This window comes from Filicampus tigris, chromosome 5 (genome assembly GCF_054856515.1).
Source record: "Filicampus tigris isolate MCC_2025a chromosome 5, RoL_Ftig_1.0, whole genome shotgun sequence".
Classification (NCBI taxonomy): domain Eukaryota; kingdom Metazoa; phylum Chordata; class Actinopteri; order Syngnathiformes; family Syngnathidae; genus Filicampus; species Filicampus tigris.
The window spans coordinates 16158104-16180000 of NC_141221.1; the positions used below are offsets into that span (position 1 = coordinate 16158104).

The following is a 21897-nucleotide window of genomic DNA, read 5'->3' on the forward strand; positions in this document are numbered from 1 at the left end:
AAGGGGTGGATTTTGCTGCTTAACTCATATTCCACAAACGCAATATTCATCAGAATGCCGTGTTTCAACCGGTGTGCCTAATAGAACATATTCTTGAAAAAATTATGTTTGAGTTGACTTCCACATTAAAATATCACCTTCTAAGTGGTTGGTGCCAAATTGAAGAAAACAAAAAAGGTCATGTTCTTTTGTTTGTTTGTTTGTTTTTATGGGCAAATCAACATTACTAGATTTTACAGATTTAAAATAAAACATTGAAAATATAAAAAAATACAGCGGTGCGGGTTTTTCATGAGTTTAGTCACGGAATGAATCAAACTTGTATCTCAAGGCCACGCTGTATAAAAAAATAGAGCTGAACTAACAATTATTTTAATAATTGATTAATCTGATTTTAAAAATCCCATTCCTTCAACTTGAGAGTGCAGAAACTGATGTAGCGCCTGCAGAAACTGCACTTTCTGGTTTGGTCTGTAACATCTGTCAGAAAATCAGCAAAAATGTTGATCGTTGTAAAAGCAGATGTTTGCAATGTCTTATTTAAAAAACAAAACAAAGATAATCAGTCTGCTTTCATGAGGGACTATAGAAATGTGAGAATATCTACTTTTGAGATGCTGAAATTCCAAGGATTTGGATAATTTGAAGTTAAATGTCTCTAAACGATTAATCGACTAGTTGTCGATTAATCTGATAATCGATTACTTGTCAATTTATTTGATTAGTCATTACACCTCTGGAAAAAAAGATGTAGGAACTTAGAAGTTGTTTTATTCAGCAAATATCTGGGGGAGGGTTTCCACTTTAAAAAAAGGTGAATTCATGAATCGAAATTGCTGGGGATTACATCACATGCATTCATGGGACTAGCGTGCGTTGTCTGCACCTCCATTATCTTTGATCGCCACCATTATTAAACACTGCCATCTGTCAACTTGTTCGTCTCATCTTGTCACCGCTCACCCCATCTGCTCTTGAACCCCACAATTCTCCCACCAAGACCTCCATACCCCCATATTTGTGTGTGCGTGCGTGTGTGTGCATGTGTGTGTGCGCGTGTGTGTCAAATGCGACCGGGCTTTCAGGAATAGCTGCCAGTCTGGACCCTGGAAACTCAGACGCCAAAAATAGATGCAATGGTCGCCTAGCAACAGGCTCCTTTTCATGCTCCTATCCTTTTTCTTTCTTTTCTTTTCTTTTCCTTTCTCTTCTTTTCTTTTCTTCCGTCATTCTTCCAAAGTTCCACAATGAAAGTTTCATGGAACTTCCCAAATGTTCTTTTTCCTTACACTGCCTCTTCATGACTTAAAACCACTTTCGCTTCCATTTTGCATTGACACGTCAAGATGTTTTTTTCTGCGGAGGCGGGTGAAGCTTCATTCTGTCTCCATCTTTTGGGTTGAGAAATGCTCTCTTTGTTCTTGCTGACATTTCATGGGTTACTTTATATTTCCTTCCCTCCCCTGCTTTTTTCTCACAACCATCCATTCATCCATCCATTGGTCAATAAATCCATCCATCCATCCATGGTTTGGCCCGAGGACAGAAACGCAAGTCCAGCTCGACTGTGCAGTATATGGTGAGCATGCTGTTTATGCTCCGTTTTTTTTTTTTTTTTTTCCTTCTTTACTTTTGTAGGCAAAATCAAGTCTCCTTCACATTTCATACAAAAAGATAAACTGTACTGAAACGCTTTCACACTGTCCTCACTCACAGCGTAGGAACAGGAATATAAAACCTGACTATACTTAAAAAAAACAAAAAAAAAACGCGCACACACACACAAAATTAACAAAATTAAGGCTGCAAGGAAACACTGATTTGACCAAAGTGCATGCCTGAAACCAAAATGGCCAACTTCCTCTTCATAGTTAGGCATGGCTCCATTTGAATTTTTTCAATGTCCTTTCATGATAGACATGTCTAACCAATGTTGCGTTGATAGGTTGAACTAGAATTTTCTAACTTTTCCAGGCACCTATGCACAACTTTTGTCACGACAAATGTCGAAATGATCATTTGACGGCAAGCTCTGCCCCACTTCTGCTGGCACAGGCAGGAAAAAAAAGCTTGGCAATTTAGTGTCGGCAATCCTTGGCCATCCATACCTTCTTTCCGAGTGGCGCCCATTTGGTCGAATCTTATCTACTAGGAGTTTGTCAAATTATGAGTCTTCAGTTAGGACGAAATTGTTGCTAAAACCAAAATGGCCAACTTCCTTTTCAATTCCGGACATGAGCCCTTGAGACTTTTCCATCTGTTCAAACTGTTGATCTGTTGATTGGTGAAACTGGTGTCACGAGCTTGTTCATTATAATATGATCTCATTATAATATGATCTCGGGAATTTGCCCAAAATAGATGCCAAAAACCAGAATGGCTGACTTGGTGTTCGATTTAGTGCCTTGAGAGTTTTTCAGGTATTATATTGTGACTTGTCCACCCATTTTCTTGTCAATTGGTGAAACTGTTATTGATGGACTACTTTTTAACTAACTTTCAAGGCGGTGGTATTCGGGGCTCGTGTTGTGGACCCCTGAAATTCATACATTTTGGGAGTTTTCAAGCATGTTGAGGCCCCCAAAAAGGTGATTACATTGCGGTGCTCAAGCCATATAAACACTCGTGAAGGTGATTTGATGCCAGCTTTCTTGTCTTTTGCCGCAACACGCTGCTTTAATTCTTCCCATTTCTTTTCCATTCATCTGCCGCTGCTTTGCTTTCTCCTCCCACCTTTGAAATCAAACATCTGCGGTCATTAAATTGTTCACCTTTGACTCCTCCATGACCACATAAGCGTGACGAATGTTTTATACACATACATGTTTTTTGTATGTGTTGTTGTGTCTTGTACTTTTGTGCGTGTGTTTTGTGTGCAATTCTGCATTACCTCTGTCACGCACTACTGAAACTCTCTTGCAAACGTTCAATCAGATATTTGAAACTCAATCACATATTCTGTACTCCTGATTTTACTTGCTCACATACATATCTGTGAAACGTTCTCACACACACTACTGAAACACTCTCACACAACACACACACACACACTATTGGAACATGCACAATACTGAAACACTCTCTCATACTACAGAAACTCGCACATAACGTAATCGCTGTCTTACACAATATTGAAACACTCTCACACAATGCGGAAAAACTAGACCCAAACTACTGAAATGATCCCTCGCACACAAAACGCTCTCACAATGACTAAAGAAATACTCTCACACACTACAGAATTTTTTACTTAATCACACTCACTAATGAAACACTCTTACACGACGGAAATCCTCTCACACATCTTAATGAAATGCGCTCATATGATGTATTGTAATTACAATGCTCTCATTTAACATGATCGGTACTGAAATATGTGTTTTAGTCTTGCGTGTGAGATTGTTTCAGCTTTGTATGTATGTGGGAGGTAGCCCTGAATTCTGTCCCTGAGGGCCCCTCATATACGGACCTCCACTTCTACTCTTTTATTGTTTCCTCTCCTTACACATTTGTGCACACACAATTTCATTTCATGTATTTTAACAATGCTCCTCTTTTACGAGATGGCATCAGCTGTTTTAAAGCGTTCGTTGCGATCAAGTGACCGGGCCGCCGCCTTGAAGCAATCAAAGTGGCGTTTAATGGAGGAATGTTTTTAAGATGCTTCATTGTGTGTGTATGAAGTGGGCAAAATTGACGAAAACAACAGCGCAATGATGTCACATGGCAAAAGCAGGCGGATGCTAACCTTAATAGCTGCTAGCAGACAGCTTAATAGCTCCATTGCAGCATACAGAGTATTAATCTATATTACTTGTCTGTGTCCTTGGGGTGAACATCTTTACTTTATTTCTAGGTTAGGGTAGTATTTTTTTAGTTCCTCTTTTATGTAACTAGTAGGAAAGATTTGCCAGTTCTTGAAAATGAAGGCTTCCAACATGCAGGTCTTATTATTCATTTTGCCTGGCTCCATATACAGTATAACATTACGCATGTATTATACTGCCCCCAGGTGGCCAAGGCATGCACACCATAATGAGCAGCACAAAGTCCATTGAATTGAAGCAAAAAATCCGTATTTATGTCATTGTTTTATTGTTATTATTTTTCTTTATAAAATAAACATAGCGTTTTATTTTTGAGGGGGAGGGCGGTCGCGATGACTGTTTTGAAATCATGAGTTGGAAAATGATGGTTCCCGCGAGGTTAGCGCAGCACGTAGACAGCATGGGCACACCACACGCACGCTTGCGCACACACTTTCCTTGTTAACTCTTGGTGTTGTATCTCCTCCCTCTGCTCTCCTTGCACAGCCTCAGACAAACAGCAAAAACAGCATAGTCACCAGCCCCAAAGGAAACATCCCTTCACCTGCTCTGGTATTTAACCTCCTAACCAACAACCCTTCCCGCACCTCCTCTCAGACCCCCGACGTCTTTGTGTGTGTGTGTGTGTGTGTGTGACCACCCGCCGCCTCTGTCGCCCGCTCTCTTGACAAAGTGTGTTGTGTTTTTGCCCTTTGTCTCGCTCTTTGTGTGTTATATTATTTGTCCGGCCAACACGCAGCAGGCGGAGTCTTTCACCACAAGCACTCACAAATGCACAAACACGCACCTGGCAGGTGTGGACTGGTATGGGTTGTCCGAGATGCTGTCCTACAGAAAAATGTTTGTATTTTAGGGGTGCCTAACACGACGACCCAAAATATTGCACTTTCATCTTCTGAAACTGCAACACGCTGTTTGGGTGAATTCAAGGGCATTTTTTCACCTATAGTGTGGAAAATGGCATTCCTGGCTGGGATCGAGCAGCATGGTCAAATTCCATCCAGTATTTACTCTACATACAGTGTGTATTAATTTCGATGTTCAAATTCATACTCTATACGGGTCAAGAGCCAGGCTCGGTCTAAAGTCAGTAACAGCTGAGAGTTAGCTTCCTTTGCTTATGATGTCAGCAGTCATGTGACCCATCACAGATTCCTGCAGACTAAACATAGCGATCTGCTCCGATGATTTTACGGTTGTATTACTCCTCTTGTCATTTGAGCATGTACATACCTGTACGTGTATGTAACATGTTGTGGTGGTGCTTCGGTATGACATTGGACTGTTGTGGGAGGCCAATCAAGATCCTTTCTGACAAGTTCAGTAATATTTGTTGGAATAAAGGGATTTAAGTCAACCCCAAAATTTCCTTGACAAGAATATGTTCTGTGCAGGCCCACTAGTCAAAGCACGGCATTCCGATTACCGTATTTTCCGGACTATAAGCCGCTACTTTTTAAACCATCCGGTTTATATAAATAAAGGTGCGCCTATTCTGTGGATTTTTCTTCCAGGGGCGATCCAACATAACATAACATTAATCAGAATGCCGTGTTTAGATTAGTGAAGGCAAAGATTGCAAAGATTTTTTTGGGTTGACTTCCGCTTTATTTAGCAGTTTTTGCCTAAAATTGTTTAATTTAACGGTGTGTGTGTGTGTGTGTGTGTGTGTGTGTGCGTGCCAGCGTGCGTGAGTGCGCGTATGTAGTGTTTTCCGCCGATCACTTTGATGGATTCTTCTTCTTCTCCACTAACGTCATTTTCTCTCCTCTACTTCCTGGTTTCCTTGTTGTTGTTTTTTTTTTAACTCCACTTTTAAAAAAAACAAAAAACATTTTCTTGTTACTTCTTTCATTCCTTTCACATCTACCATCTTCTTCTATCTCCCTCCTCCCTCACCTTCTCCCTTGCCTTTCTCCCCCCTTCCAGGAGCCTCAGACCACCGTCATCCATAACCCGGTGGACGGGACTAAGGTACACCCCACATCAACCTCCCCCGACAAATCCTGACCACACCTTGTCTTCCTGTTTGTTTTCTTCTGTTCCTTTCTTTCCATCCTGCATTCATCTGTGAACTGCGCTTTACTCATTTGTGAGCGTGCGCGTGCGTGTGATTATGTGATGACGTAGATATGGTTGGGTGTCTGTGACTGCTTTTCGAATTGTCCAGCTGTGTTAGTTTGCAGTGCGCACGCACACACACTCAATAACGAACAGACTGAGTTCTCATCGCCAACTCTGACATCTTCCCTCGTGACGACTTGAAAGGCGACATAGATCTACTTGTGTCAAGTTTAGTCGTGTGTAAATTAAAGTGGAAAGTGAAAAGCCATGTCGGACCACCGCCCTGCTAAATTGTGTTGCCATTACACTGCGTGTGTGTGTGCGCTCGTGTGTGTATGTCGATCCATGTACCGCATGTGAATAGTTCCATCCTTAAAAGTCGCGTGTGTGTGATCTCCAGGAATCATCGGACAGCAGCAACACCACGGTGGAGGATGAAGATGTGAAAGGTAAGACCTTACTACCCGACTCACACACGCAACCACACTTTTTCACCCCAACACATACACATACTTCCACTTCAGCACACACTTTCCCAGACACTTCTACAGCCAAACACTTCCACCCCATGCACACTCAGTCACACACTCACACACACCCACAGGATCAGACTAACACCCACGCCCCCCCCCACACACAAGATCCCCCATACACACGTACACGATTCCACATACAGACACACACACACGCGCACACAATGCAGCTGTTCCTAATGTTCTGTGGCGTTGCTAAACAAGCAATGCAAAAGACATGTAAAACCGAGTAGCAATGCAAATATACGACAAGTGTGGACAACAACACGGACGACAAGTGAATGAATTTGAATCGAGAACTCTTGCGCAAGGTAGCCACTCTTGATTTCTTGACTTCCGCTCCTCGAGCTGAACAGGCTTGGCAGGTGTAAATACCAAAAGCTCCAACTGACCCCTTGTGGAGCTCGGAGGTACTGCGCTACACAAAGTGTGTATGTGGGCAAGAGCAAGATTGTCTTCAGAAGCAATTATTACCATAAAATGTTGTTCAAAGCAAATCATCGCTGTCCTGTGAAAAACACTTTTGTCCAATTTTGGATTAAAAAAAAAAAAAATTCACATTACTGCAATGTCTGTGACGAGGAAACACCATACAAGTGTTTTTCACAGGACAGTGACGTCACTCGATGACATCGATTTTTATAGTATGTCCATTTCCAGTACGTACCTACGCAAATGTTTTGTGCCGTACTACACTTTTGGCATGCTTTGATTGGGCTACAATCATCATAGTTGGGTACCTACAGGGCGGGGCTATACAGAGTGCAGTGCATTGATTGGTGGACAGAGATTTTCAGAAGCTATCCAATCTGCCCAGTTAGCTGGTTTTCTCGTCCAAAGTGCACCACGTCAGACTAAAGCGCTTGGTGGAAACGTGCATTTGCAGTGTATACACGTGTCTTTCCTCGTTTTTTCTGAGCCGGCACTCACCTCCACCACATCCAAGCTGACTACAATGCATCCAAACGAGGTCACAGATGTATCATTTGGGTGCCAAGCGTGCAGAACAGAATGTGCGCTTCCTCCTCCTCCTCCTCCTCCTCTTCCTCCTACTTCCTTTTAAAGGCTTTGCAGCTATGTCACCAATTCCTTAGCAACCTTGGCCAAAGCCATCGTGCAGTCTCGCCAGCAGCACCACAAGGAGTGTTAAATAACCTCTTGTCATCCTTCTCGTAGAATCCTCCCAAGTGTTCAATGTTTTGATTGCGCCACCATCTTGGTGAGGCTTCACTACACGTAATGGCATTTCCTGTTTTCAAGCGATTCAAACATGGTCAAAGAACAAAATGTTTTCTCGCGATCGGAACAGATGTGCCATTACTTTTCTCGGCCCAAAATCTACGCCGATTCAAAACATTTGACTTTTTCAAGCGCTAAAGAGCGAAGAGTACTTTTCTCACCCGGAATTTGTTACGACAGCGAATAGCGTTGACTGTTGTCAATGTTCTCAAACTACATTGAGAGCAAAATGGTTGTTTCATTGGGCATAGGTGTGCTATTACTTTTCTCAGCTCAAACACTTTGTGTTTTGGAGATATTTTTACATTTATCCACATGAGAGAGCTAGTAATTTATTCACCTCAAATGTATTACGACAGCAAACAGTGTTGTCTGTGTTCAATTATTTGAATACAAACAAAGACTAAAATGTTCTTCTCATTTGGTACAGGTGTGCTATTACGTCGCTCAGCCCAAATATTAGTCGGGTGGGAAATGTTTGACTATTTGTGCATGAACGCCAGTGGTTGTTTTAGTGTGCCACATGAATCAAGTTGAGTTGATTTGAACAAGCCAAGAGTGTTTACTGTATCTCACCCCCGTAATTAGTTTTGCCTGTTTTTGAGAGACTCAAGCTGGGTCCTTTGAAAAAGTTCCCCCCTGTCGCCAAAACGTTTTAAGTACCCCCTACCCTAGCTACCAACTTGGTTCGCTCCGCAGAGCACCTTGGGAGGAGGGGGGGGGGTGTCAAGGCTCGAGTGGGTGTTCTTAATTTAGCCCGGGTGGCAGGAAAACGGCAACACAGTGGCCAGGGAGGCATCAAAGGCATGCCGCCCAGAGATTTTGGCCCTCGTCTGGCGTAGACTCTCACAAGCCGGAGGACGGTGCGAGTGCTACAGGAGCACACTCCGCACCCAGGTGGTCCTGAGTGGGTGTATAGCGGGAATAGTCGTGGTGGTGCTCTCGCTCGGATTTTGTGAAGTCAATAAGGGCTGGACAGCTGCTTTGTAACCCAACACGTACATGGACTTTTGGAGCCGCTCTGGTTACTCCTAGGCCGGAAAACACATGTAAGTGTGTCTTAGCTTTGTCGCTTAGCATGCATTTAGATGAAAATGGTCTTGGTTTAACCCTCTGAGCTCGATGCTGGATATTTGTTTCCTTGTCTCTTCCATTAAAAAAATCAATTTGCTTGTGTCAAGTAACGCTTTTTGGTTCTGAAATATTGGACTTTTTCCATACGTCTTAAACTAAGACTTCTTGTTATATGCTCGTTGTAATTGTGCTTAGTGATTTCAAAGGATTCAAAGTGAGACCCGTAGAATTCAATTTACATCTAATTTTGGAAAGGTGAGCTATTGTATTTGACCTTTTACCGGTTCGAAAATATTTGAAGTTAGAAGAAACTATTCTCAATCCTAAATTTCTCTTTATACACTTATTTCAATTGCGTGTAACATCATTGCCCGTTTCAATGGATTGACACTTGATTTAAGACCCAAATGTTCGTTTTATTCATGTCAAGCGAGCTGTTACTTTTCTAAGCACAGACTGGTATTGGTTTCAAAATATTGGAATATTTCTGCATTTCTCAACTCAGAATGTCTTGTTATATACTCATATAAATTTGTTTACGTCAGGTGAGCACTTACATTTCTCAGTGTATGGGTTCTGAAATACAGCGGTGGCTTAAGATATGAATGACCTGACTAACGAGTTTTGCGAGATTTTTTAATTTTGACTTGCTAGCAAACATTTGAGGCACAAGTGTCAAAAGATGTCAGAGAGCTCGACTCAACAATTCTGGGAAAAAAAAGAGGCTTCAAGCTGTTTAATGCCAATCATAGTTGATGTTTACTTACAAACTAAACATAAATATTTAAAACAGCCATGTATCTTAACGCTAACTAACATTGGAAAACACCGCAAATGAGCTAATCGCGTCTATGTGGCGGCGTTATAACGCTTTTAGCGTTGGATGCTTGAACATCATATGTCTGCATCAATACATGCAGAGAGACAATAAAACAATACTCACAGGCATGTATTCTTTATCCTCTGCAAAAAATAAAAAGAATTACTTAACTAAGTTACTTACAGTAGTTGTGAAACTCTTCTTGGTGTTTGTATGTGTTATACGGCCCTCAGGTGGCCAAGTCGCGATGCACAAACGGGTTTGTTTGGATTCAATTAAATGATGTTATCATGTTTTTATAAAGTACATTATTCACTACAGTGTTATTTTACGCAGTAAAAACACATTACAAAAAGTTTGTTGGGTTTTTCGTCCAAGATGGAATGTATTAATGGCACTTCAATTTATTTCAATGGAGAAAGATGATAGTGATTTACCATCAAGGTTACAAAACAAATTCAACTTGTATCTCAAAGCACCACCGTATTGAAAATTTTTTGGGAAAAAACGTTTGGAGTGAGATAATGGGCTTATGAAACAATGGTGACGTCTTTGTCCAGCGTTTTTTTTCTTTTCCTATTTTTTTTTCGTGCAAATTTTTCATATCAGCAAGTCGTCAATTTATGTTGCAGCATTCACACCCATTTTGCGAGCGCCAATTTTCGCTTCTTGTGTGCCGTCTTGTCATCTTTCTGCCGGTGTGTTTTCGTGCGTGTGCTTCGTGAGTCCGCCAACGCAGCCTTGACACAAGAGCAGCCCTCAAATCCTTTTAACCGCCTGCCATGTTTATTATTAGGTAAACATATGTTCATCATAATGGTATTTCCAAGGTTGAAAAAATAGGGTATTTCTATTCATCCGTTTTCTAATCCTCGTCCTCCTCACACCCACGCAGAGTTTGCTCGTAACTCAGCGGCTCCCTCGCAAGGACATTTGTGAAACAGGCCAGCGTTTGAGCACGTTTGCATTGATTTGCGTCCTTCCTCCACTCAGCCGCCGTAAAGTTTGCCGAGCTGCTGGGCTCCGTGCGCAGGGGCTCGGGGCCCACGTCAGACGGAGAAGGCCCACCTGCATCGCCGCCCCCCCAGCCCAAGCCCCGGCCCACCCCCACCGGCACTCTCTCCGCCCCCTCCCCCACACACCCCCCCGTTGTCCCCATGCAGAGTAAGTGGGCGAGAGCGCAGTCAGTACATTTGCATGGAGAAAAGACACTTAAATAGGGATTTTTTTTCAATTGTAAAACAGCAACCTTTTATATATTATTGTAAGATTTGTTTTAATCATAACATTGTACATTAATATTGGACAAATTACTGCTCCCTCCCGAGATGTTGATTACAGAAATATTTTCATACAATTCTGACATTTTTTCCTCCCATTATTACGTAATAATCGTTAACCTAAGCATAGTTGCCTAAGTCAATTGAATGTTTTCTGGGGGGAATAAACAAAAAACAAAGGCAAAAATTTCAACCAAGATTCCAGCTACCTCGATGCGCATTCCCATGACCTGGTTGACTGACAATCAAGCAAAATTAAAGAAAAACACACAATTTTTAACTTTTTATTGGTGGTTAGACAGCAAGTTGAAAATGATGCTATTAGGCGAATTATATTACACATTCTTTGTAGTTACATTATTTTCATATAAAATCAAGACAAGTGTAATATTGGCATTTTTTTAACATTACATTGAGTTAAAATTCGGACTATTTTTTGGTAATGTTACAATACTCATGAAATTCCTTTTTATTGTAAAATTCTTACATTTTAATAAAAATACAACTCTTTTCAACTATTATAGTAATAATAAACTTGTTGTATAATTCTGATATACATTTTATGAAATTTTTTTAATTGTAACAAAACAAAACTGTTTTTTCCCTCATAACAATCTGACAGTCTAATACAATTCATTTTTTTTCCTCACAATATTACAATTTTAGTCCACTAACATAACAACTCTACAGTGATTTAAGAAAAAAAAAAACGTTTTAATTATAAAATCACATGACCTTTTTAGCGTAAATTTGGAAAGTTAATCTCATAAAATCTGAGCCAATACGTTTAATTTAGTCCAGAATAACCAAATAGTTTTATTCCAGTATTTATTCTAGTTGTATCACATCGTTTTAATTAAAATTAAAAAAAAAATTCCCATAATTTCATAATGAATCCTGTAAATTTATAACATTTTATTGCAAAATTCATTTTTTTTAAATCACATTAAACGTAAATTTCTGACTTTGTCTCAACAATCCAACATTGCTAAAATGGTTCTGTTTTTCCTTGTAAGATTACAGCATCAATATTGTAAAATTAACATTTTGTAAAATAGTTTTTTCCCCCCTACAGTTTGCGTTACAGCGCATGTAAATATACTGACTGTAACAGAAGGCCAACCAACTTGTAAACGTTTTCCACTATTAATGTGACCTGTACAACTCAATTGGGAAAAAAAGTCAGAAGGACAGTTAAAAATAACGAGAGAGACAATGTAGTTGAAAGAAACGTTACACCCTCTTGTAACTGGGGATGTGGCTGTGTTTAGAATTCACCAGTCACATCCAAACTCGTTGAATGCGAATCAGCGCACACACCTGCCGCCGTTTAAAGTATCTCTGAGTAACCGCAAATAAAATTCAACTGCCGTAGTAGGCTTACCCTGACATTCTGACAAGAGTTACAAGGGCATATTTAGTTTTTCCAATTGAGTCGTACAGGTTATAGGTAACAACATTGCTAGAAAACGTTTTCAGCAAATTGGTCAGTATCACAACAACCTGGAATTAGAACAGGGGTGTGTAGACTTTTTATAGTCCAATTGTAATGTCCCTCCTCATGGCACCTTGCCCAGTGTCCCGGCTAACAGACTTGGTGAGCAGCGTTCGCAGGGCGCAGCCGGCCCCTGCGCCTGCGCCTGCTCCCGCTCCCGCTCCCGAACCCAACGCCGCTCCGGCTCCGGTTCCGGCTGCCAGGCCGGCGCAAGCCACCTCCCCGCCTCCCCCTCACTCCCCTTCAAGCCCCTCCTCCTCCTCCTCCTCCTCCTCCTCCTCCCCTCAGAGTAAGTACGTACTTAGGTTTTGGCGTGCAGGCATGTCACTGGTTGTGCTTGGCCAGCAAGGCATTGTGGGTAGAGTTGTGTTGAATTCTTCTTCTGTGGTTGATGCATCGCTTGGTTATTTGGGACTGATGGCTTTAAGTAGATGTTGACATAAGGAAATAACTTCTTAACACCCGGGTGTGTGTGCTGTCATGACGATGAGCACGTGGCTTGTTTTTAGGATTGTCACCTCGTCACCAGTGCATCCTCCTCCGGTTTACTCCTTTAATGGAATGAACTTAGACTTAGAAAACTAAATGCAATGCAAAAAACTAGAGCCTCACCGATTTAACCGGTTGATAATAGCTCTTTTAAAATCGGCAAAAATTGGGTAATTTTTTTGTTTTGTTTTTCTTTTGGTTTGTTTGATGTTTCATGAGTTATTTTGGGTGCATTTGTACGAGATTGGTGTCATTCTACTTTATGTAATCATTTCAACCGTAAAACAACAAGTAGGAGAATCCTGGCATCGTTTTTCTTGTTGTTGTTTTTTTGTTGACGGTGTTCCCTTCACTTTGCAGCCCGCAAACAGGAAATCATCAAGATCACCGAGCAGCTCATCGAGGCCATCAACAACGGAGATTTCGACGCGTACGCGTGAGTCAGGCTGCTCGGGACGGTCAGCGTGTCCACATTTTCTGACTTCATGTGATTGTGATTTTTTTTTTTTTCTTTCCCTCGGCAGAAAAATCTGTGACCCGGGCTTAACTTCCTTTGAACCCGAGGCACTGGGCAACTTGGTGGAAGGGATGGACTTCCACAGGTTTTACTTTGACAACCGTAAGACTCTTTTGTCAACGTCAATGATTTGACAAGTAATCGTGGATGACAACATACAGTCAATCTTTTCAATCATTCTTTAGTTTATCGGTTAGTAAGCAGCGCTGGACGTTTTAATACAAATTGAGAGTCCGTTATTCGTCATCCGTCTGCAGCGTGGGCACCCTTCCGTCCTCCGTCATTCGCCTTTTTTTCCGGGGGTAAAAAAAATAGTATATACTTTGGGCCGGTCTGCCTCTGATTTTAAACGGGCGTCCGTTGGCAATTCCAACTACACTTACTAACAGTTTGTTAGACAGTCATTCTTTTGGTTCATTTGTTATTTAGTTATTATTAAAGTGTTACTGACTGTAATAAATGTGCTGTCCGTGCATCCAGTGCTGTCGAAAAATAACAAGCCAATCCATACCACCATCCTGAACCCTCACGTGCACCTGATTGGCGAAGACGCCGCCTGCATCGCGTACATCCGCCTCACGCAGTTTGTGGACGGACAGGGGCGGCCGCAATCCAGCCAGTCTGAGGAGACCCGGGTGTGGCACCGCAGGGACGCCAAGTGGCAGAACATCCACTTCCACTGCTCCGGAGCTCCTGCCGCACCGCTGCAGTAGTCCGGTACGCTTCATGTCCTCATCACAACAACTGAAGAATGTCACCCCGTAGAGCGCAGACTTCCACCGAGGCCCAAACTATCCTAAATGTGTCTGCCAAAATTAGTTTTAGTTCCCCAAAGTAGCAGGCAGTTAGGAGGAGCTAGTCCGCCCACTTAACTAGCCAGCTAGCCATAGTCACTCATTGAGAAAGGTTGTTTCTGAGTATTCAGACTCATTAGCTAGAGGACTACTGGACTGATTGACCAACTAGCTAGCTAGTTAGAGGACGGATTTAACTCACTAACTAGGATGGACTAACTGACTGATTTATTAACAAGGAGGACAGACTGACTGATTCACTTTCTAGGGAGAGAATGATCGCACTGACCAACCAGCCCACTAACTAGTCACTAAGTCAGTCAGTCTTTTAAGCTAACAAGCTGTTTATTTAATCAGTTAGTAACTCCCTTCAGTCAGTCTGTCCTCTGTACATGTGTGTGTGCGGCAGTTGTTTTTGTCTGATATTTTTTCTTCGTTTGGCGGCGTGTCTCTTCGTGCGGCGCCTGCGTGTGACCTGAATATTACGTTCTCGACGCCGATTGGCTGTCGCCGAGGAGGGACGGGCCGGGATCACATGGGTCGATTAAATATGCAGGACGGAAACTTGGGGACGGAGGCACCATGCCCAGCTCGGTTAGTTAGTTAGCCAGTTAGTAGGATTGCTCAAAATTACTTTCAAGAATCCATTCATTTTTTGGGGGGGGTTCAGGACCTGAAACAATTTTTTTTCACTTTTCCCTCTTTGTGGCATTATGGTGTGAATTCAAAGAAATGGTCCATCCCAGAATCAAAATGGCACTGTCATCCTCTCTGAACCAGCAAGTCACTTCCAAGTCAAAAACAAACAAAATGATAAACAAACTGATGACTTTCGGGCCTTGGTGGAGGTAATGTGCTTTAGCCTGTTACAGTAGCTTAGCAATGCTACTGTTCTTCTAATAATGCGATTCTGTTTTGTTTGTCAGGTGTGCGGAAGGGAGAGGATGACAAGGACATGTCAAGAGCGTCGGAACTTAAACAGGAACTTCCTCACCACACACACACACACACACACACACACGTTTGTGAAGCCTCACTTGTGTCACTGCACTGGAAACACTATGTAAAGTTTCAAGTCCTTATTCTAATAATGAATTCTAATAATTATTATTACACATTTGTATACAGTATGTCATTTGTACCATTAAAATGATTGATGCCAGTGGTTTCTAGTTTAAGGACTTGTTTTGTTTCTATTAAGGAAGCATGCACCCTTGTGACTATTAAGTGGAACATTATACGTCTATATACAGTTGTTTTTTTTTGTAATTTGCTTATTATGCTGTATGTTAGCCATAATGCTCGCACCCCAACTCATCATGTCTTTGGGTGCTTTATATTTGAATGTTTTTTTAATTTTAATTTTAAAAAATTGTGAGGGTTAGGGGGTCAGTTTAGGCTAGTGTCTTCCCGTTAAACATTATGAATATTTTTAATGTGCAATAAGTGAACGAGTGATGTGCCAAATAAATGAATGCATCATAAGAGCGTAATTAATATGTTTGAACAAATAATCCAAAATGTATTATTTGTGTTTTTGTTGTCTTTTGACCCTGAAGTAAAAAAAATATTCAGTTAATCGAAAAGGGTGCCGCTTTTGTTGGTAATTTTTAAAAATGTTTTGTCCTTAGGTTTTGTTCATTTTTGAGTATTTATAATTTGACTGTCATTTAAAGGGACAACATTGTGCCATTTTTAAAGGGAGCACTTTATCCTTTTGTCGCTTTAGTATAGCAAATGTTAGCCACTTTTTTTTTTTTTTTGCATCAAGCTTCCTGTCAACTTCTTTGAACGTTTTAGGGAGTGTTTACGTCATAGCAAGAACCTGATGTATTTTCAACCTAGTCCAAAAACAAACAAAGCCGAGGTAGCTGAGGTCGAATTGGTGATGGGTCGCTGTCACCTCTCCAAATTCTTGTCAGGGCAAGAATCGTACGGAATTTTTTCCAATAACCAGAGTAGTGGTCAAATCAGCACACATTCGCCATCACCTCTCCAAATGTCCAACCCATCTTGAACACAAGACTTCCAGGGATAATTGGTCTTTGCCAGAGCAAACACCTTACAGATTTTTACAGTTTTCCTCAAAGGTCCTGTAGTAGTGACGTTGAAAAGATTCTGAATTGAAATGACGCTTCCAGGAAACAAATCATGTATAACCAACGTTCGTGAAAATCTTATTTTCAAGCTTCATGTTCATTTTGTGGCAGGACTTCCATAGTCACCCAATTACGTCGCCACCCCTAACCACCACAAAAAAAGCAAAAAAAAATGGAACTTTCAGCATGTACAGTCCAAACGTGTTGTTGTTCTTAGCGTGTTTACAGTATAAGACTCACATTGGCTGTGTTGGGAATCATTTCCCTCATTCCCTACTAGGATTTTGATAGGAACTATCTTGCTCACAAAACATCCGCTATATACTGTATAAATCCCTGTATAGTGATTGGGGAGTAGGGAATGAGTGAATGATTCCCAATGCAGTGACTGGGTTGGGAATCATTCACTCATTCCCTACTCCTTAAAAAATCTGAAATTGACCACATTTTGGCCTGACAGCTATATTCTCAGTACCGCCAACCTTTTGGCTAATCTGTATCTATTTTCTCCACGTTTTGAGTGCTAAGTATATATTAATATAAAGCTATTTTTGTCTCCAGATGATCTAACACAGATGAATATATAGTGATGATTTTGTACAAAGAGATGACACAGTCACCATTCAAGCACAAAACCACAAGCAGCTTCCCGTCCTTACCACTTGATGGTAGAGCCCTCTATTTTCTCCGCCATGTTTTCTACCTTGCAGTTTGTCTTGTAGCCCCCGTTTCTTCTCTGCAATACCGTGGCGCTTTCGTGCTCTTTTGTTGTATTCTGCCGTGCTACTTTTCTGCTCTTGCTTGGACAACTTGTGCTAAAAGGTGTTCTCAATAAAATGGCAACGTTGACATACAAAGTGGCGGTCGCTCTCTTTTGTCAATGGATGGGTTCGTTAAATATCCGGTGTCTGTTATCAGTAAGCAGAGCCATTACTTTCGTATAAAAGCATTTTCATATGAATTTATGAAATTGTCATTCGTTTAAATAATAATATACACATACAAGTCTATACAAAAATACATTCTAAACAATATAAAATCCAATAAATAGTTTCTAATAATAAAACAGAATAGTGAAAACTACTACTTTAAAAAGGTTTATTTCCTCAAGTAGATTACCATTACGTTAAAATTATTGTTAAAAATGTTATAACACAAAACATTACCGGTTATTTTTCTACTAAACTATGAATACTGAATCTTGACACAAAATGTTTCCCACAACTCAAACGAAACTTGTCGAATTAATCAACGGAATAATTGATAATTTAACGCTTATGAAGGATGGTTCGCCCCCCACTAGAGGGCAGTGTCGGTTTAATTATCTTATCTGCGGTGCTAGACGGAAGCAGCTACCGCTGGTTAGCTCAGTGTCACAATCCAACAGATACATACTGCACAAGCAGATGGGAAGCCGTCCATTTAATTATTCTAAGTGTTGGCCTAATATTTATTTGACACTCTCATGTAATTGCTGTGTCATCTTTATTCCCACAATATGTGTATATTTTAATTACGTTTTAATATGAAGTTACCCCGCTGTTAGATCACTACTGCCGAATGCAAGAGGTTTGCTGTTGATCTGTTGCAGTTGTCAAACTCGGTGCATTTGTGTTGTTTTTCATATCTTTATTATTGATTTATTTGAATGCAGGGCTTCCTCATCTTTGTCATTAAAAACCCATATTGACATTGATGAGTGTCATTCTTCAGTTTATGAAAATCATGCCAAAAATGTTGGAAAAGAGAAAGGTCACGCCAGTTTGACGAGCCTCTCGCTGGCCTCCCACAGCTTCTTGGCCACGCCGGCGTCGCGGGCGAACGGTCGCAGGGTGGCGGCCCGGCAGTCCACGAAGTAGCCGCCGCCCTCATTGGCCGCCTCGTCCGACACTGCGCAGTAGATCACGGTCTGAGCTCCGGTCTCGCAGGAGACGGAGAACATCCACATGAGGACCTGCATCACAGCTCGGAACAAAAACGAATAGTGGCACGTCCACTCGCTCTGCACGAAGCCTGGGGAAAGAATAACACGGGGATTAGTCGTTAGCATGTGGATTAGCTGTTAGAATGCCGTTAGCATGTGGATTTTCCGTTAGCATGGCGCTAGCACAGTCGCCTTATTTCAATAATATGACATGCAGCGCAGGTACAATTTTATTATAGTTAACGAAAACTAACGAAAAAAATAAAATTGAAAAAACATTTACGTTCAGGAAATAAAACTGTAAATGCTTTACAAAAACAAAAGTAACTGAAACCCCATCTTTGTAAAACTGAAACTACAGTATAAGTAGTAGTGAAAATATCCTTTGTTTTCGTGTTTGTCAATTCATATCATACAATATATCATCTATCAGGGTTCATTTTAAATCTGAGCATTGCTGTACATTCGTAGCTACAGAAGAAGGAAAGTCAAATAATTGAGAATTGTAGTTTTACTTTAGCACACGATATAGTGGCTTTTAATCATGCATTCAACAAATCGTCGCTGTCCTCTGAAAAATACTATACTTTTTTTTTTCAATTTTCTTTTTACGTGAATGGTGTTTCCGCGCTACTGACATCGCATTAACGTGAACATTTCATTTTTTTCCTAAATTAGACATAAGTGTTTTCCACAGGACAGCGACGAAATACTCCATATATTCAAAAAACAAAACTAAAACAAAATATTTTCAAAATAAAAATGAAAGGAATAAAAACTAACAAACTTGCCTCTAAAATCGGAATATTTACAAAGTGAAATAAAAACTAACGCTAATTAAAAATCCAAAACTTTTATAACGCTGCACAGGTATCAACTGCCGGACTTGTGATATCCAGTGCGTCTCACCGGGGTGCACGGCATAGGAGGTGATGCCCTTCCCTTGTGTGTGGCGACCCAGCTCGTGGCTGAAGTAGACATTGGCCAGCTTGCTGCGGCAGTAGGTGAAGAAGGGCAGCAGGTTGTAGTTGAGGTCCTGGAAGTCCAGCTTCTGGTACTTGTAGCTGGAGCAAGTGAGCGTGACCACGCGGCTGGGGGCGCACTCCTTCAGGCGGCCCAGCAGCAGGTTGGTGAGCAGGAAGTGGCCCAGGTGGTTGACGCCCAGGCACATGCTGAAGCCGTCGTCCGTCCAGTCCAGGACGCCCGGCATCGCTGAAGGAGGAAGGCGGGTCAGGGAATTACAAGGACACAAATGATTGGACGGACAAAAAACAACAGCACTGAAGCATGACCACCATTTTAACTAAAAGACTTCCATTCTTAGAAGCTCCAAAAGTATTTGGACAGCTTACATCACTGTCAAGAGGCAGGTGCCTTCACTTACTGCTTGTTTGTGGGTCTTTCTGAGTTCCATTTTGTCTTCGGTAAGCGGAAAGCACACTCTATTGGCCACTAACCTCCTCTGCATCCTAAAAGTCTTGAGTTGCCTTTTGGCGCTCTTGCTGCCTTGCATTTTGTCCTCAGTAGGTACAAAGCATTCTCAATTGTGTTGAGATCAGGCCACAGACTAAGGAATTGATAATATTCAATTTCCTTGCATTCTAAATGTTTGATACGGCCTTTTTTTGGTTATTTGTAGGTCTTGCCGCCTTCATTTGTGTCTGTAGGAAGTGAAATGTGCTGTATTGGTTAGAGATCAGGAGACTGACTTCCTCTGCCTTCAAAAAGTGTTGAGTTGCCTTTTTTGCTTGCTTGTGGATCCTGTTGCCTTCCAGTTTGTCTTCAGTAAATGGAGAGACTGCTTTATTTGCTTTAGATCAAGTCTTTCTTTTGCCTTTAAAAAGTCTTCAAGAAGTGAAATATGTGCCCTACTGGCTGGAAATCAGGACAAAGACTTCATTTGACTTTCAAGCATTCAAAAACGTTTTGACCCATTTGTGGCTCTATCGGCTTGAGAATATATCATCGACTTGGCTAATGAATGTTCATTTTTTAGATTTTGCCTTCAGAAAGTCTCAAGTTGCTTTGTCAGTATGTTAGTGCTCCTTACCCATGGACCTACCTGCGTTATTGATCAGGATGTCAAGCCTCTTCTCCTGCTGCAGGAAGCTCTTGCAGAAGTCGCGCACTGAACGCAAATTGGCCAAGTCTAGATCCATGCTGACCACTGCCAGGCTGTGACTGCGGAATTTGATCTCCCGCACAGCTTTCTCTGCCCTGTCCGCATCCCGACAAGCGACAACCACGCGGGCGCCCCTCATGGCCAAAGCTACGGCCGTCTCCTTGCCGATGCCAGAACTCCCCCCTGCCGTTGACACAAGTGAAGCAGGACGTTCAATTAAGTCCATGAGTTGCGTTGTGTATGGCGTGCTATACAAATAAAGCTGCCTTGCCTCCAAATAGCGAAAAAACAAAAACAAAAACAAAAACGCAAGTAGTACACACCTCATCCCGTTTTTGTTCTTTTAATTGTTTTTATTGATAGTTTAAACTAGGGATGTCCAAACATTTTAACTGAGGGCCACATATAAAAAAAAAAATATGAAAGGAAAAGGGGCCCCCCAAAAAAACCAAGAAGCTTTAAGTAAACATAAAAATATTTAGATTGGGAAAAACGGTATAAATTTCAGTGACAAAGCAAAAAGTTATAGATGTGAATATACATTATACTGCATATATAATGTGTGTGATAATATGGACCATTCCACTTTTGTTGGAACGTTCTAATTTATTTCAAATTTTAAAGTGAATAAAATCGGGTAACGCATTTTCTGATTTCTGTCGATGAAAATAGTAATATAGTAAAATAGATACAGTAATATATATATATATAACTTGCAAAATGCATGATTAAAACAAATAGGTGTGTTGATGGCTGATTTAAAAAAAATAAAATAGATGTAGCTTCAAAAAGCCGGAAGTGGTCTAATTTACCAGTAATAAGAACCGTTTTCCCGTCCAGTCGTTTGACGTCGGTGCAGTAGCGTCGCTTTTTCATCCATTTCAAGAGAAAAAAGACAGCCAAAGACGCGACTACCGTGGAAAGAAGGTACATTTGGACAGAAATGGCATAGAAACAAATAATCTAATTACATGGGCTAGCCTGCATTTAGCTTGCAAACTCACGACGAGACATAAATATTTCCTTCTTATTCTTCCGCTGTGTTTCCATTCAGCTGTGAATTTTCCGGATATAACATCATATTGATTAAACTGTTCAAAATATTTGTGATTATTATTTTTTAATTCATTCTCATCTAATTCATTCTCATCGGACGACGACTGTTGGAGCATAGCTACGAGTGCGCATGCGTGTCGGTTGTACCGCAATGCATCACGGGAGATCCCCTTGGTTCCAATCATTACTCAGCTTTTGTTGTTGTGGGTTTTTGTGTGGGTCACAAATTTAACGCAACGTTTCTGATACTTCAGTTTTCCTTTCAAATATAAATCACAGAAGTCTAGATAACAATCTTTTTAGAGCAAAGTTTAACAAAAATCAGTGAGAAAATCCTATTGTTACGAAAATTACTTAATTTTTTTCCACGAAAAAATAGGCAAGGGAGTTTTATTTATACAGCACATTTCTTATGCAAGGTAACTCAATGTGCCTCATACAACCAAAAGTACATAACGCATAATTTCACACTCAATGAAATCAAATAAAAAAACGAAATATTTCCATGTATTGTATTTATATTTATTTGAACTTAACATAAATTCAAGTGAACAAGAAGCTCCA

The 21897-nt window shown here is 41.0% G+C and overlaps 2 protein-coding genes across 30 annotated transcripts in view; one reads left to right on the forward strand and one right to left on the reverse strand.

Annotated features, from left to right (window-relative positions):
- The window catches only part of camk2b1 (calcium/calmodulin-dependent protein kinase (CaM kinase) II beta 1), a 43643-nt gene extending 26555 nt beyond the window's left edge, over nt 1-17088 (forward strand). For 4 of the 29 annotated variants that reach the window (XM_086030646.1, XM_086030647.1, XM_086030656.1 and 1 more), the window contains 8 exons: nt 1547-1579; nt 4314-4379; nt 5757-5801; nt 6292-6340; nt 13182-13257; nt 13346-13440; nt 13819-14055; nt 15059-17088. In XM_086030646.1, coding sequence (XP_085886772.1) covers nt 1547-1579; nt 4314-4379; nt 5757-5801; nt 6292-6340; nt 13182-13257; nt 13346-13440; nt 13819-14051 — 597 coding nt within the window. In that variant the 3' untranslated portion in view covers nt 14052-14055; nt 15059-17088. Of the gene's footprint in view, nt 1-1546; nt 1580-4313; nt 4380-5756; nt 5802-6291; nt 6341-10550; nt 10722-12414; nt 12622-13181; nt 13258-13345; nt 13441-13818; nt 14056-15058 lie in introns of all 29 variants that reach the window. The other 25 variants (XM_086030652.1, XM_086030653.1, XM_086030665.1 and 22 more) reach the window with 8 other exon arrangements.
- A 227-nt stretch (nt 17089-17315) lies between these two features.
- On the reverse strand, nt 17316-21499 carry LOC147147498 (retinol dehydrogenase 14). The gene is made up of 4 exons (XM_086030679.1): nt 21090-21499; nt 20218-20460; nt 19065-19367; nt 17316-18244 (listed from the first exon to the last, which is right to left on the reverse strand). Exons 1-4 carry the CDS (start codon nt 21208-21210, stop codon nt 17985-17987), a joined length of 927 nt encoding a protein of 308 aa, XP_085886805.1. The 5' UTR covers nt 21211-21499; the 3' UTR covers nt 17316-17984.
- Nucleotides 21500-21897: the final 398 nt, after the last annotated feature.